This window comes from Leuciscus leuciscus (assembly GCF_965113295.1).
Source record: "Leuciscus leuciscus genome assembly, chromosome: 12".
NCBI lineage: Eukaryota > Metazoa > Chordata > Actinopteri > Cypriniformes > Leuciscidae > Leuciscus > Leuciscus leuciscus.
Window position 1 is genome coordinate 36404879 of NC_138736.1, and position 15166 is coordinate 36420044.

The following is a 15166-nucleotide window of genomic DNA, read 5'->3' on the forward strand; positions in this document are numbered from 1 at the left end:
CTTTTTTTCCGCAGTGGAACAGTCTGGTCTGGTGACGAGCAGACTGATGGGCAGCTCACGATGGCAGGGTAGCATTTCTAAGCGGGCTCTTGATTGCCTCAGCCTGCTTCTGGACTGCCAAGAACTGCTGGGCACGCTTCTCAACAGTCGCCGAAAAGGCCATCCTGTGAGATGGGAGTATCGAGAAAGTGAGTTTTGTCGACATCTCGCATCTCCACAAGGTTTAGCCAGGGGGCATTTCTGGACCACCAAGGTAGAGCATGGCTGTCAACTTTGAATCTGATTCAGCATGAGTACACCATTTCAGTGGGAAGCTCAGCATCACCCTCCCCCGGACAGCACGCCAAATACGCATTAAACTTTGCCCCCTCTAATTGTATGTAAGAGTGAACTCGTGAATTGCTCTTTTAGGGAAATAAGCTCTTTCAGTGCTGAAGCGCACAAGAGGAACGGCCGCAACACACCTTGCAGGAATTAGTGCAGCCTGCAGTGTGCAAGGAAAGCTCTTTTAGGCTGTCATTCAGGAAATGCTCTTGAAGATCGCGACCACCGCTGTATAGCGCCGTCACACCAACATTGGTAAGCAGAGCTTCTTCCTGACTGGTAGTAAATCACTCAAACAGATGAATGCATTGGAACAACACAAGTGCTCGGCTGCGAAGCACCCGCACTCGCTTCCGTATTTATACCCGTGCTGCAGGGCGGAGCGTGCAATGCATATCTCGCATTACAGTGTGCATTGGCTCGTTTAGTTTACACTCGAAGGTGATTGGGCTCTAAGACAGGATCCCAATTTGTCAGTACGTTCCGACTTGACGTCGAGCGTGACTGACTAAAAGGGAACTGGTGTGAAGTTTACCATTTGACATCCTGTGAGCGGACTATTAGTGTTTATGTTCTCATTATGCTATGAAGCCTATCAAAGAACAGTGATTGTTTTTTGTTTTTTGTTATCATGTGTAATGATAAAAAGGTTTCATATGGGCGTAGTTGTCACAAGATCTTTATTAGTGTTGCTTGCTAAAGGTGAGGATTTTGCAGAAACGTGTGGTTTACCACATTTGCAGAGGCTGGCAGGCTCTGTAAGAACATACCTCACAATGGGGTAAAAGTTGTACCCCTGGGGGGCAAGATTTGCCCAAAGTTGCCCTATAGGCATACTATGGCGAAGGAAGGCCCATGAAACGCACATTTTTCCTACTACGGTGAATTGTATAGGGATTTTGTATTGAACTTAACTCTGGATCACAGTGTCATAGAGACAAGGGGGTGGGCTCATTTTACTCAGACAACCAATCAGTCTCTCAGGATCATTGTGAAGCTATCAAGCCACGCCCTAGCAACCATTTACAAAACCATAGCAACAAGTTCCATATACTTTCATTGAAAGAGATCAAAGCCACATGTTAATCATGCTAGCAAAATGCTAACAACTTGCTTATCATGCTAGCAACATGCTAATCATGTTAACATCATGCTAGCAACATGTTAATCGTATTAGCATCTGCCGAGTGCCTAGTTTTGCCACTGCAAGCACCACTCAGATTTTCTTCAGGAAATGTACATTCTAGTTTCACTTACTACTGTATAGGGTTGAGTCGGATATTTAATTACGCAAATTCTTGTTTTCTCTAGTCAATGTGTTGAAAATATATTCTGTTAATAATATATCATACAGAAATTAACCCAGTGTAAATTCAGGAATGGTTCCAGACAGAAATGCTGCAAAGATTCAAGGTTCAGAAATAATTTCCTTTTTCTCATCAAATTTCTAACCCCAGGTAACTCCACTGAAGAGAGAGAGAGAGAGGCCACTTCTCCTAAGTGGACTAAAGTTCCTCTGATTGTTCTGGGTTTCTCTCTTGTTTTTGCTCTCGGAGGTCTCTGCGCTCTCTGGATGATTTGTAAGTATAACTGATACTAGATCTCTGCTCTGTTCAGGGTTGTATTGACTGAGTTTCTGTAAGTACTTCTACTAAAAAAACAATGTTGGACAGTAGCATCATTGAAACTCGCAACACAATTATTAGTCGATTTTTATTTGTAAAATCATACTTTTCAGCAAGCTATTTTATTAGGCAATATTGTCAAACAAACCCCCATATTTAAGGTTTAAACTGTCATTGATTAAGCCTGAAGACTTCATTTACAAACATTTACAGAATGGTTTTGTATGTCATTTCTACAGTCTTAAGTGTACATTATGTGGACTTTCCTCAAAAACACATATTTTCCACTGCTGCTTTTGTCTTTAATCAGATAATCATAAGCTTGCTGATTTCGAATCACTGAATGAGCAGCATATCACGGTTTCAAAGACTCTGGCGGCTCAAGAGAACAACAGCACAGGTGAGAAAACTGTATTTAATAAACGGTAGAGCACAGACATGTTTCATTAACAGTGTTGAGTGTTTTTTTGAACACACCATGTGAGAAACTTTATCTGCTTGTTGTCCCATATTCTCCAAGTTATGGTAGGAGCACTAGAGGAACTTAAAACCAAGTGGTAGGAGAAGATTAACCCCAGTGACGGGTAGGTTTAGGGACTTTTAGGGAGTTGGGGTAGGTCATATCTATATATACAGTAATGTAACGTTAAGTCAACGGCGTTGATAAACATGCTGAAAAGCGATTATGCGTGTTGATAGCACGCCAAAAATGGAAATCGAATTGGCGTGTCATACATACGCCATTTCATGAGATCAGTCTGCTCTTGAGACAAGAGCCAACTGCAACTTTACAACCGAGTTCCCTTTCGTTCAGTCACTCCGCGTTACGTCAGTGACTGACGAATGGAGGTTTCACTGAGAAGCTTATCACCTTCGAGTTCTTACAAAACTAGCCAATGGCAAAACAATGCCATGGGTCTGCGGAATTTGCATAGCGCAACTCCGCCCCACCGCGTGGGCATAAAAGGAGAAGCGCGGCAATCTCGCATTATGTTTCTGCTTCGGAGCAGAGTGTTTCTTCACTTCTCTCCACTGCAAGTTGTCTACAATTCTAGATACGAGACGAGCGACTCTTCAGCTGTGTTTGTGTTTGTGAAGACGTGTTCCAGCGAGATCTTATTCCTGCTGCTGGTCTGTGCAGTGATCTGCCAATAGTGTGTGTTTTCTCCCTGGGCGCTTCAGCACTGCTGTTGAGCTTTATCCTTTCTAAAAGAGCTGCATCTTTTTAAAGATGTCTCGCCCATGTATTTCTGTGTGCGGTAGACAAATTAATTCTGTTGATGGGCACGAACGCTGCCTGGCGTGTTTGGGATTAAATCACGCTCAGGCAGCATTCGTGGATGTGTCATGTTCTCATTGCGGGAACATGACCATCGCAATGTTGCGATCTAGACTCAATGACCTCAGTAGAGGTAGAGTCCCCTCTGCCACACCCCAATCTATTCTCTCCACGAGAGGGGATACTTTGGCTGGTGACCAGGGTGATCTGAGGCTGACAGTGTGGAACAACCTGACAAATTCTTCTCTGGCCACACCCCCCTCTTCCACATTGCAACCCAGAAGGTTTCCGGATGAGGTCGCTGGCTAGTCTTGTGGCGGGCCCAGCGTTTCATTCGGCGCCCCGGCAGATGACGTCATGTCCATCGCCGCATCACAAGGTGGGCTTGAGTCATCTGGGGATGAAGACTCGGCTGTACTGCCTCCTTCGGGAGTGCCAGCATTGCCCGAGTCTGATCCAGAGCTGACTGCCATGCTTTCCCGGGCAGCCTCGAGCATCAGGCTTGTGTGGAACCCTCCGCCATTTCCTAAGCGCTCAAGGCTTGATGATTGGTTTTTGGGTGAATTCCTTTCTTCCCGGAAGTGCAAGAAGAGGTCATGAGATTGTGGAAGACTCCCTGCTCAGCGGCCTCTTCCGCCTTCTCTGCCCTCGATGAGGCCGCGGCCCAAGCGTACACTGGGGTCCCCCCGGTGGAGCGTTCTGAGGCGATGCAACTGCGTCCCCAGAGGGCCTCCACCTGGCGTAGCGACCCTTCCAAAGCCTGTAGGTTTTCGTCTACTTTGGTGGCGAAGACCTATAGAGCTGTGGGGCAGGCTGCCTCCTCACTGCATGCTATAGCCATCCTCCAGGTCTACCAGGCCAGCGTGCTCAGAGACATGCACGAGGGTAGGGCTGATCCAGGGCTCATGGAAGAGCTGCATGCCTCCACGACCTCGCTCTACGGGCGACGAAGGTGACGCACGCTCCCTGGGTCAGGTGATGTCCAGGAAAGACACCTCTGGCTTAACCTGGCGTATATGCGGGAGGGTGAGCGAATCCCTTTCCTCAACTCCCCCATATCCCAGGCTGGCCTCTTTGGTGGCATGGTCGAGGACTTTGCCCAACAGTTTTCAGCTGCTACCCAGGGGGCAAAGGGGGTTTAGCAGACATGGGCTGCTGTAAAAGGTTGTCATATAAAAATGAAATCTATGATGTCTGAGGATCACAACCTGGGTGGACAACCCGGTCAACAAGCTGCTGGAAACTTGTAATTAGGGTCAAAACAATGCTACCTCAAATTCACCTTTAACTCCCCAATCACCCAATGAATTAATAGTCCAGGCAAAGTAGCGTTTTACGACAGACTAATTGTAAAAAAAAAAAAATAATTCAGCTTAGATCATTTCTACGAGGTGTCCAGAACAACATACTAAAAGTCCTAAGAAATCCTAGTTGAGGAAATATGTTCAATTCTCATCAATCCGAGATGTGTGCCAATAAGGCCAGGCAACAATACACCCCAATGGGGCTATTTTCTTTTTCTTTACTCCTATCAAAATGAAACTTTACACAATGAAAGTACCCATGAAAAGTAAAAAATGTTGTATTACAAGTTTCTTTGAAAATGAATTTTAATATGCAAATGAGCTATACCCTAATCGAATATAGGCTACCCAAAATACACCCGCATAGGCTTAATTTATTCCTTTACTCCTATCACAATAAAACTTTACACAATGAAAGTCTACAAGAAAAGTAAAACATTTTGTATTAGAAGTTTCTTTGAAAATGAATTTGAATATGCAAATGAGCAATATACTAATCGAATATGCCCAAAATACACCCTAATGGACTTATTTAAGGAAGGACCTCTGCCATTCCACTCCACAGACTGGATACGTGCGCTATTTCACTCAGATGAGTTCTTCTTAGACCCAGAGTTCCTCCTGCACTGTCAGTGCCGTCACCAGAGTGCTTGCCCGGTTGGTCAGCCCTCGTGATTGGCTAGGTGCTTCCATGTGCATGGTTCCCTGCTTGGGCAACCCCCACATGTGTATTTCCATGTTAAGTCTCCACCGAGCAGGTGACTTTCTTTCGGGAGTTCAGTCTCGGCTCCTCAGCATAACATAATGCGAGATTGCTGCGCGGCTCCTTTTATACCCACGCGGTGGGGCGGAGTTGCGCTATGCAAATTCCGCAGACACACGGCATTGTTTTGCCATTGGCTCGTTTTGTAAGAACTCGAAGGTGATAAGCTTCTAAGCGAAACCCCCATTCATCAGTCACTGACGTAACGTCTCCGTTCCCTCCTCAGGGAACGAGGGTTACATACGTAACCGAGACGTTCTCAGGAAAACAGGACAAAGTTCATAAAATGTCTGGTTGGGGCAACTTGTCACACATGTTGAAAATGCATTTTTCATAATATATATTGCAGAAATGTTACAAATGTAAATTCAGGAATAGTTACTGGCAGAAATTGTGTGCTGATTCAAGGGTTCAGATTTGAGAAATAACATCTCATCAAACTTCTGACCCCAGGTAACTCCACTGAAGAGCAAGAACAAGAGAGGGAAGTTCATCTCCCTAAGTGGACTAAAGTTCTTCTGATTGTCTTTATTGTTTTTGCTCTTGGGAGTCTCTGTATTCTAGGGATTCTGTGTGAGTAGTGCCATTTAATTAATAACACATTTTCCTGTAATTAATCGTGATTAATTAACATTAAAGTTTATAATATATTTTTATATTATAGTATTTTCACATTGAATCTCCAAAATAATGTAGAAAAAACATAAAGATGGTATATTTTATATAACATCACACCATTTATTTCCATCAAGAGATGAATCCAGAGTCCAGCACTCTGTAAAGTCACCTCCAGCACATCCCAAAGACATTCAATGAATTTAAGGTCTAGACTCAGAGGAGCCGATTAATGTGTGAAAATGATTCTTCATGCTCTTCAAAACCATTCTTTCACAATTTGAGCCTGACGAATCTTGACATTGTCATGCTGGGAAATGGCCATGATTTGTCTTCCTACATGGTTGTTTAAGAAATGAAAAGCTACACACTCCATCAATTAGGGTTAGAAGATCTTTTGCCAAACATTAGCCTAGAAACGCTCTGACTACGTCACCTTCTTCGTTGCTCTGGTTGGTTGTAGCGCTATCCTATTGCATGCAGAGGGAATTTGAAAGAAAACTGTTTATCCCGCCCAGTGGCGGTTCTACATTGAATTACACCCTGGGCGAGACCCCCTTCGAGCAATGACGAGTCACGACCAGAAGTCAAGACTAAACCAATTCACCTTGGTGGTGGTGACCAAGTAATCGTTTTGTATTACCTATTTTTATTAGCCATTCAGACAATTCAGAAAAACAAAAATGTGCAGGAAATATAGAGGCCTGTATTTATAATATTATGAATGAAATGTGCGTTATTTGGAAGAAAGTCGAGGTGTGACTGACTTAGATAACTATATGGATCCCCCGTTACTGATCAACCGCTACTGATCCCGCCCCTCGGATTGAGCCCTGCCAATGGTGTCTTGATGTGGGTCTGGCTTGTCAGACTAGCCAAACATATACAATTCTAGAAACATACCCGTATTGTTTCCGAATATAAGAGTGTTTTTTTTTCTTGGAAATAAGCTACATCTGAAAAAATGGGGTCATATATTCAGGGTCTAGATTTTTACGTCAATAATACACCTGCAACAATAAGGAGCACCAAAAACATGTAAAACGAGTGTTTCCCCCAGGACTGAAGCGACCCGCCCTGGACTGCATGTTAAAATTTAAATCTAAACAGTGTGTGTGTGTGTGTGTGTGTGTGTGTGTGTGTGTGTGTGTGTGTGTGTGTGTGTGTGTGTGTTGTGTGTGTGTGTGTGTGTGTGTGTGTGTGTGTGTGTGTGTGTGTGTGGTATCACTGCTACTGCTTTTAACCTTCAAGTCAAGTCAAGTGCATTTTTGTGCATGTCTTTAATCAGATATCAGTGTTTCAATGAAACTGTCTGCCCAACAAACGAATGGTACAAGTGAGTAAAATATATTTAATGCACCAGTACAGCAACATTAACTGTGCACAAAGATTCATGAATATGAGAGTCCTTAAAATGTTTATAAATCTTTTATAAATAAAATGTATTATTATTATTATTATTATTATTATAATATTATGAATGAAATGTGCGTTATTTGGAAGAAAGTCGAGGTGTGACTGACTTAGATAACTATATGGATCCCCCGTTACTGATCAACCGCTACTGATCCCGCCCCTCGGATTGAGCCCTGCCAATGGTGTCTTGATGTGGGTCTGGCTTGTCAGACTAGCCAAACATATAAAATTCTAGAAAGATAGGAGAGGACGCTGGCGTTGTCTGTTCGCCGCTTCTCCGTCTGAAAAAAATCTTTGTGGCAACAATTGTTGCTATTAACCAGGCTATACAGTATGTTTATCGACCAGCACTACTACGTCCAGTAAATATAACGAGTGCAAACTTCATGGATGTGTTTGTACGGATTTCGCCGATTCCAGCTGTTGTCAACTTACCAGTCTGCCTTCGCCCGGAGCTTTTTCTGTGTCTGTGTATCGCTTCTTACCATCGAGAGGTTCCTGATCAGGCTGTTGCTGGGGTCTGCGGGGTTCTGTTGGGTCTGGCGGCTCTCCTCTGCTCAGCACGGGCGCTGTGGCCGGACACCAGGCCGTTTTCCGCGAGTGGCATGATGTTCAAGTATTCCGTCACCCAACTGAGGAGTTTCAATAACTGTAACGTTCCATCATGCATACCAGTTATTAAACAACTTGGATTGCTTTGCCGGCCGCACTACACTCACAGGAGCTGCGGCAGACAGTTTGTCTTCTCCCGGTCTGATCACGGCATTCCATCCCTCTGGTCTGGCGCACGCCCTGTCGCATTTCCAACACGTCATCAGGGCTCTACTCTTTCCAGAATAAGTAACGCTGGAGTCTCCACGGCAACGCTGAGTACGGATCGGGAGGGAAAACGTGGAGTGGATTTCAGTCTACTCCGGCCAATTCAGAGACACACTGCTCCATCTACCATCACGATTGAACTGTTTAATGCACAATCCATTACAAATAAATCCTGCCTTATACAGGAACATATTCTGGATAAATGTCTGGATTTGGTGTGCCTTACAGAAACTTGGCACAAACCAGATGTGCTCTTTGTTTTAAATGAGACCTGTCCTCCTGGTTACTGCTACCTACAGAAAGCCCGCAATACAGGGCGCGGCGGCGGTTTGGCTGTCATCCACCGAAGTAATCTTGGCCTTTCCCCCATCACCATGCCCGAGCCATCTTCTTTTGAATACTTCGCTTTTAAGTGTAAGCCTCCTTTCTCCACAATAATATTTCTCATTTATCGGCCACCCAGACCGAACCCGTCTTTCATCCCAGAAATGTCTAACCTTCTGACAATACTCTGTACTATGTCTGCCAACATCATAGTTCTTGGAGATATGAATATCCATGTCAACTCCCCCACCTGTCGATTTGCAGCAGAATTTCTGCAATTACTGGACTGTTTTAATCTAACTCAACTTGTCGATGTCCCCACTCACACTAGGGGACACACACTCGATCTAGTTATTACAAACTCTGAACATCTCAGCAATCTCCGGGTTTATGATCTGGGCATTTCTGACCACAAGGTCATTTCTATGATGATGTCTTCACCGTCCACCGTCATCAAGCCTAAGCGCCAAATCTGCTTTAGAAATCTAAAAAACATCAACTCAGATTCACTGGCATCCGACCTTCAGCATCTTCTCTCTGTTAACTGCTCACCAGTCATGGACCCTGTGGACTACTACAACAACACCCTCAAGAGCCTCCTAGATATCCATGCACCAGTAAAAACTAGAACAGTCACCTTCTCCCGAACAGCCCCCTGGTACACCAGTGAGCTCCGGAAAATGAAGGCATCTGGGCGGGCCATTGAGCGGAGATATAAAGCCACTGGTCTCACTGTCCACCAACAAGCTTTTCGGAAACACCAAAAGAAATACTCTAAGTCGCTAATAAAGGCACGGTCGTCATTCTACTCTAATATCATCAAAAACAGTCCTGGAAACTCAAAGCAGCTGTTCTCCACCATTAATCATCTTCTAAAACCACAGACCCCCTCACTCAATGAAAACACAGAAGAACACTGCAATAACTTACTGGACTTTTTCAAAACTAAAATAGATTCGATCCGCTCTTCCATTCATGGATCCTCAACCCAATCTGCCCTATCTGTACATCCACAGCTTGAAATCGCCCACCCCCTGAAATGCTTTCCAGAAATTTCGAATCAGGAGGTCGAGATGATCATCAAAAGGATGAAACCCACCACCTGTTCCCTCGACCCTTTTCCTACTGCTCTGGTCAAAGCAAACTCCGTTATTCTAAGCCCTCTCATTACCACTGCAATAAACCAGTCCATCCTGTCAGGCATTGTTCCACCTGCACTTAAAACCGCCATAATCAGACCACTTCTGAAAAAACCCACTTTTGCTCCTGATATATTATCAAACTATAGGCCAATTTCAAATCTTCCGTTCATTTCAAAAGTCTTGGAAAAAGTTGTTGCAACTCATCTCCAGGACCACCTTAAAAACAACCAACTATTCGAAAAGTTCCAATCTGGTTTTCGCGCAGCTCATAGTACAGAAACAGCGCTCGTCAGAGTCACAAATGACCTACGAATGGCAGCTGATGCTGGCTCACCTTCCCTTCTCATACTGCTTGACCTGTCCTCTGCTTTCGACACTGTGGACCATGGCATTCTACTAGACCGGCTGCATCAAACCACTGGACTTACTGAAATTGCCTTGGAATGGTTCAATTTATATCTGACGGACAGAAAAGAGTACATTTCGCTTTGAAAATCAAGGTCCCGGGAACATACAGTTACCTGCGGAGTACCTCAGGGGTCGGTTCTTGGACCCATTCTCTTTATCACTTATATTCTGCCACTCGGACATGTCATCAGCTGCCATGGAGTGTCTTTTCACTGCTATGCCGACGACACTCAACTGTACATGAAATCTGATCCACAACCAACTGCAGCACCGCCAACATCATCTCCGTTTTCAACTCTCACTGCCTGCCTCGAGGAGATAAAGGTGTGGATGAAACATAATTTCCTCCAACTAAACAGTTCCAAAACTGAAGCAATTCTCATTGGCACCTTGCACCAAATTCAGTCATCCTCACTTTCCGGTATAACCATTTCTGGCCAAGATATCCCCCTTTCCACAACAGTTACCAATCTCGGTGTGAGATTTGATCCACAACTCACCTTTGAAGTTCATATCAAAAACCTTTGTAAGATCTCCTTTCATCATCTCAGAAATATCGCAAAACTCCGTTCTACACTTACCTTAGCTGATGCTGAGAAACTGGTCCACGCCTTCGTCTCCTCTAGATTGGATTACTGCAACGCTCTTCTCATCGGGATCCCCAACAAGAGTCTGCAAAAGCTGCAGTACGTCCAGAACAGCGCTGCTAGGATCCTGATGAGAGTGCGAAAGTATGAACACATCACTCCCATCCTCCACACACTTCACTGGCTTCCCGTGTCTGCTAGGATCGAATATAAGGTTTCACTTCTCACTCACCAATGCATCTATAGAAATGCACCCCCCTACCTGAAAGAACTACTTACCCCTGCTTCGACAGCACGATCTCTCCGATCACAAACCTCAAACCACCTCTTAATACCCAAAACTAAACTCTGCACAATGGGCGATCGTGCTTTTTGCTCTGCCGCTCCCCGGATTTGGAATGCCCTCCCGGACCATCTGAGGTCACCACAGACCATCGAGACTTTTAAAAAGGGACTAAAGACATTACTTTTTAGCAGATCTTATGAATTTTAAAAATGTCTAGATATTGTTCTTAGGATCAGACCTGTAGCACTTTGAGGTTTTTGTCCTTAAAATGTAAAGTGCTTTTATAAATAAAATGTATTATTATTATTATTATTATTATTATTATAATATTATGAATGAAATGTGTGTTATTTGGAAGAAAGTCGAGGTGTGACTGACTTAGATAACTATATGGATCCCCCGTTACTGATCAACCGCTACTGATCCCGCCCCTCGGATTGAGCCCTGCCAATGGTGTCTTGATGTGGGTCTGGCTTGTCAGACTAGCCAAACATATAAAATTCTAGAAACATACCCGTATTGTTTCCGAATATAAGAGTGTTTTTTTTCTTCGAAATAAGCTACATCTGAAAAAATGGGGTCATATATTCAGGGTCTAGATTTTTACGTCAATAATACACCTGCAACAATAAGGAGCACCAAAAACATGTAAAACGAGTGTTTCCCCCAGGACTGAAGCGACCCGCCCTGGACTGCATGTTAAAATTTAAATCTAAACAGTGTGTGTGTGTGTGTGTGTGTGTGTGTGTGTGTGTGTGTGTGTGTGTGTGTGTGTGTGTGTGTGTGGTATCACTGCTACTGCTTTTAACCTTCAAGTCAAGTCAAGTGCATTTTTGTGCATGTCTTTAATCAGATATCAGTGTTTCAATGAAACTGTCTGCCCAACAAACGAATGGTACAAGTGAGTAAAATATATTTAATGCACCAGTACAGCAACATTAACTGTGCACAAAGATTCATGAATATGAGCGTGACTTTGTCTGTTTTCTTTTCTCCACCATTCTCTTCATAACTGTTTCTGTACCAGCCATGGCGAGAGAGCTTGAGGAACTTACAGCCAACTACACCAGTAAGTTAAGTAACGTTCAGATTCATACATATAAAAATGTATCACAGTTCTTTTTGTTCTGTAAATACAAGTCAGTCATTTGAACACATTTCTCCAACCATTTGTTTTCTTCCTTTTTCATAACTGTTTCTGTACCAGTCATGGCTCACAGAGAACTACGCCAGACTGCATTTCTCTTTCACACCCATGACACAGGCTTAAACAAAGTGTTCTGCACATTGAACCAAACTTTGATTAACTTCAAGAGTATTGTGTTCTGAAGAATGGATCATTTTCATCCTGACTGTGTTTGTTTTTGGCCTTGTCATGCAGATTACAGAGAACAGTTTGATGCGCTCCACAACCAGCATGAGGAAACACTTAGAAAGCTGAACAGATTAAATCGTATGTCTTCAGATTTGAGCCTTGTGCAAAGTTAAAAGACATTCATTACACACATACTGTACTATAAATAAGCACAATTACTAAAAATAATGAACTAATAACTGAATTGTCTCTCTTTCTCAAAAGCCAGCACAGGTTGTGCACTTTGTGCCGTAAACTGGATTTATTCTGGGGGAAAGTGCTACTACTTCTCTACGGTCAAGATGAACTGGACACAGAGTCGAGATCACTGTGTGAGTCGAGGAGGACATCTAGTGATCATAAACAGCCAAGCAGAGCAGGTGTGTTCTGCACTTCAACACTTCATTTACAGTATATTAATCCCTTTCACTTCTGTAACATGATGTTTTTCTGAGTTAAATAAAAAATTTATGCATTGATGATCATGGTTTAATGAAGTCTCTGATAGTCTCAGAAGACTGGAGCATCTTGTTCAAAAGACTTGTGAAGAAACATCCAGCCACGGCTTTTTCACCGAGCAAACATGTCAAAAGCCTTTTGATGCATGATATCTAAAAAAGAAAGTAGTAGCAAGTTATTACATTTTAATCAATTTGTTGCCTAAATATTAAAAAAATAAATAAATAAATATAATACATTTAATATTCCTATTAAATATTAGGCTACACATTTCTCGGCTCCAAACGTTATGTGCATTTTAATATATCACAAGACAAAAACATGTTTTTCTCCATCAGGATTTTCTGACCTCTAAAGTTAAAGTGACGCACTGGATTGGTCTTAATGATTTGGACACTGAGGGACACTGGGTCTGGGTGAACAACCAGCCACTAAATGATTCAGCAGAGTAAGCTCCATTAATCTTGACAATACAACCTCTGCATTAAAACTAACAATATATCAATAATTAACAGGTTGCTGCCAAACAGAAGCATTTTTTTTTTTCTTTTTTTTTTCTGTAGATTCTGGATAAAGCGAGAGAATGGAGTCAGAGAGCCTGATAACTGGACTAAAGGCCATCCTGCCGGTGAAGACTGTGCTAGTCTGGGACATCCAGGGGGAGAGACGGATTTCTGGACGGACGCTTTCTGTTTCCAAGAGAAAAGATTTGTGTGTGAAGCTGCTGCAGCTGTTTAATTCATCCCTCCTGAATAGTTCACCCAAAAGTTAGCATTCTGTCATTTACTCAAGCCAACTGTTGTGAAACAAAAGACATGTATGTAATGGCAGCCCTGCCTGGATGCAAAGTACACACACTGCGTACCCTGACATCACCAGCATTTCAATATGTATTCTGTAACATCGTTTCTAAATCATGTATGTCAGTAATCATGTATGCCAATTAAAAACAGGGGCTGACTTTTCCTTTGCCATGGATGTTTCCTGCGATTCAATGAGAATGTCATATAGTTTTGTGACAGTATGTCATTTACAGTAGTCATTTGATAGCAGTGCTGGAAGAGGTAGATTTAGCGTTTGTCAGCCGTTCAAACAGAACTAAAGCTGAATGAACAGTTCACAGTTCACACATCGTTTTTTTTTTTTTTTACTCGAGAAAGTACAATATAGTGGACGGAAAAACTTACAGGGTATTGAGACGCATTTATAAAAGTTGAACTTTTTTGATACGCCATTTAAAAAAAATGTGCATCTGAAAAACATGGCGTAACGGTCAAAGACAAGAGTCAAGCACAGGGTCTCAAACTCGAGTTCAGTTTCAACACTTCTCCAAAACACATACCTGTAGTTTTCAAATAAACCTGAAGGACTTGACTAATATAATAATAATAATAATAACAACTATTTGTTACATTTATATAGCGCTTTTCTGGGTACTTAGGCTAAGTGCTTTACATATGGAAAGGGGAATCTCCTCAAATTGAGTGTTCAGAATCCTCATTCCTCACTATAAATATCACTGACATTTAAATAAATTATTTCATTTTATCTCACTGTTTGGAAAACCACAGATGTAGCATGAAACATCTGGGTCACGTTTGCCACTGGCCATAATTCTAACCGAAAAAAAAAAAATCCTGGTTGGGAACAAGTTGGTATAATATATAGAGTAAATGTTAGTTCACAAAACTGACTGATGGCACCACAAGAACACAGACCGTGTTAAACCCTTTAGTCATTATTCTGAGCTGTGACTCAAGGTCAGAATACTATTTCATACTTTTAAGAGCCAAAACAAAGTGTACACATGGCCATTCGTCCTCTTAGCAGCATGAAAAATATATAAATATATATATATTTAAATGGTGAATAGATGTATACAGTAAGCGAGCATTGAGCGCTCCCTTTATAATGACTGAAGCTGTCAATCACGATTTGCTAAAATGCTCAACGCTGCAAACTGTGTTGTTAATAGAAAACTTTGATGGTCTTCAGAATAGTTCACCCAAAAGTTAGCATTCTGTCATTTACTCAAACCAACTGTTGTGAAACAAAAGACATGTAAAGAAGATGAGCACAAATAAACACAGGACTTTTCAAAAGCAGCTGCATATATGAGTGGGTACCGAACTGAGTATGAATAGTCTTGGCTATCGGATCCGCAGTCCGCCTGTGCCTATCGATTCCCGTCCCGCACTCACACTGCAAATGACACATTTATTCCACCCGTTACATCAAATATTAGCAGTTCACCCGTCCACATGCAGGGTTCTGGGTCAAACATCTACTATAATATGATACATTTTTGCTATTAATATAACATATGCAAAATAAAAATCAGAATGCACAACTATAAATGCTGTCAAATGAGAATATTGTTCTGATAATAGTGCAGTTCCAGCATCTACCAGTAGGGGATCACATAAGGGATAATGTATAGAGAGGCGGTCGTTATAGCGAA

At 42.5% G+C, this 15166-nt stretch overlaps 1 protein-coding gene across 5 annotated transcripts in view; it reads left to right on the forward strand.

The window, feature by feature from the left end:
* The window catches only part of LOC309511155 (uncharacterized protein), a 154532-nt gene that overhangs the window by 6395 nt on the left and 132971 nt on the right, over positions 1–15166 (forward strand). The window contains exons 2-10 of one of the 5 annotated variants that reach the window (XM_082186255.1): positions 1782–1904; positions 2260–2349; positions 5749–5868; positions 7199–7246; positions 11920–11961; positions 12274–12375; positions 12472–12626; positions 13044–13153; positions 13269–13677. The exons of 1 other annotated variant lie outside the window; for it this stretch is intronic. In XM_082186255.1, the coding sequence (XP_082042381.1) occupies positions 1782–1904; positions 2260–2349; positions 5749–5868; positions 7199–7246; positions 11920–11961; positions 12274–12375; positions 12472–12626; positions 13044–13153; positions 13269–13443 (965 nt within the window). In that variant the 3' untranslated portion in view covers positions 13444–13677. Of the gene's footprint in view, positions 1–1781; positions 1905–2259; positions 2350–5748; positions 5869–7198; positions 7247–11919; positions 11962–12273; positions 12376–12471; positions 12627–13043; positions 13154–13268; positions 13678–15166 lie in introns of those variants that run through there. 3 more of the 5 variants (XM_082186257.1, XM_082186256.1, XM_082186258.1) reach the window with 3 other exon arrangements.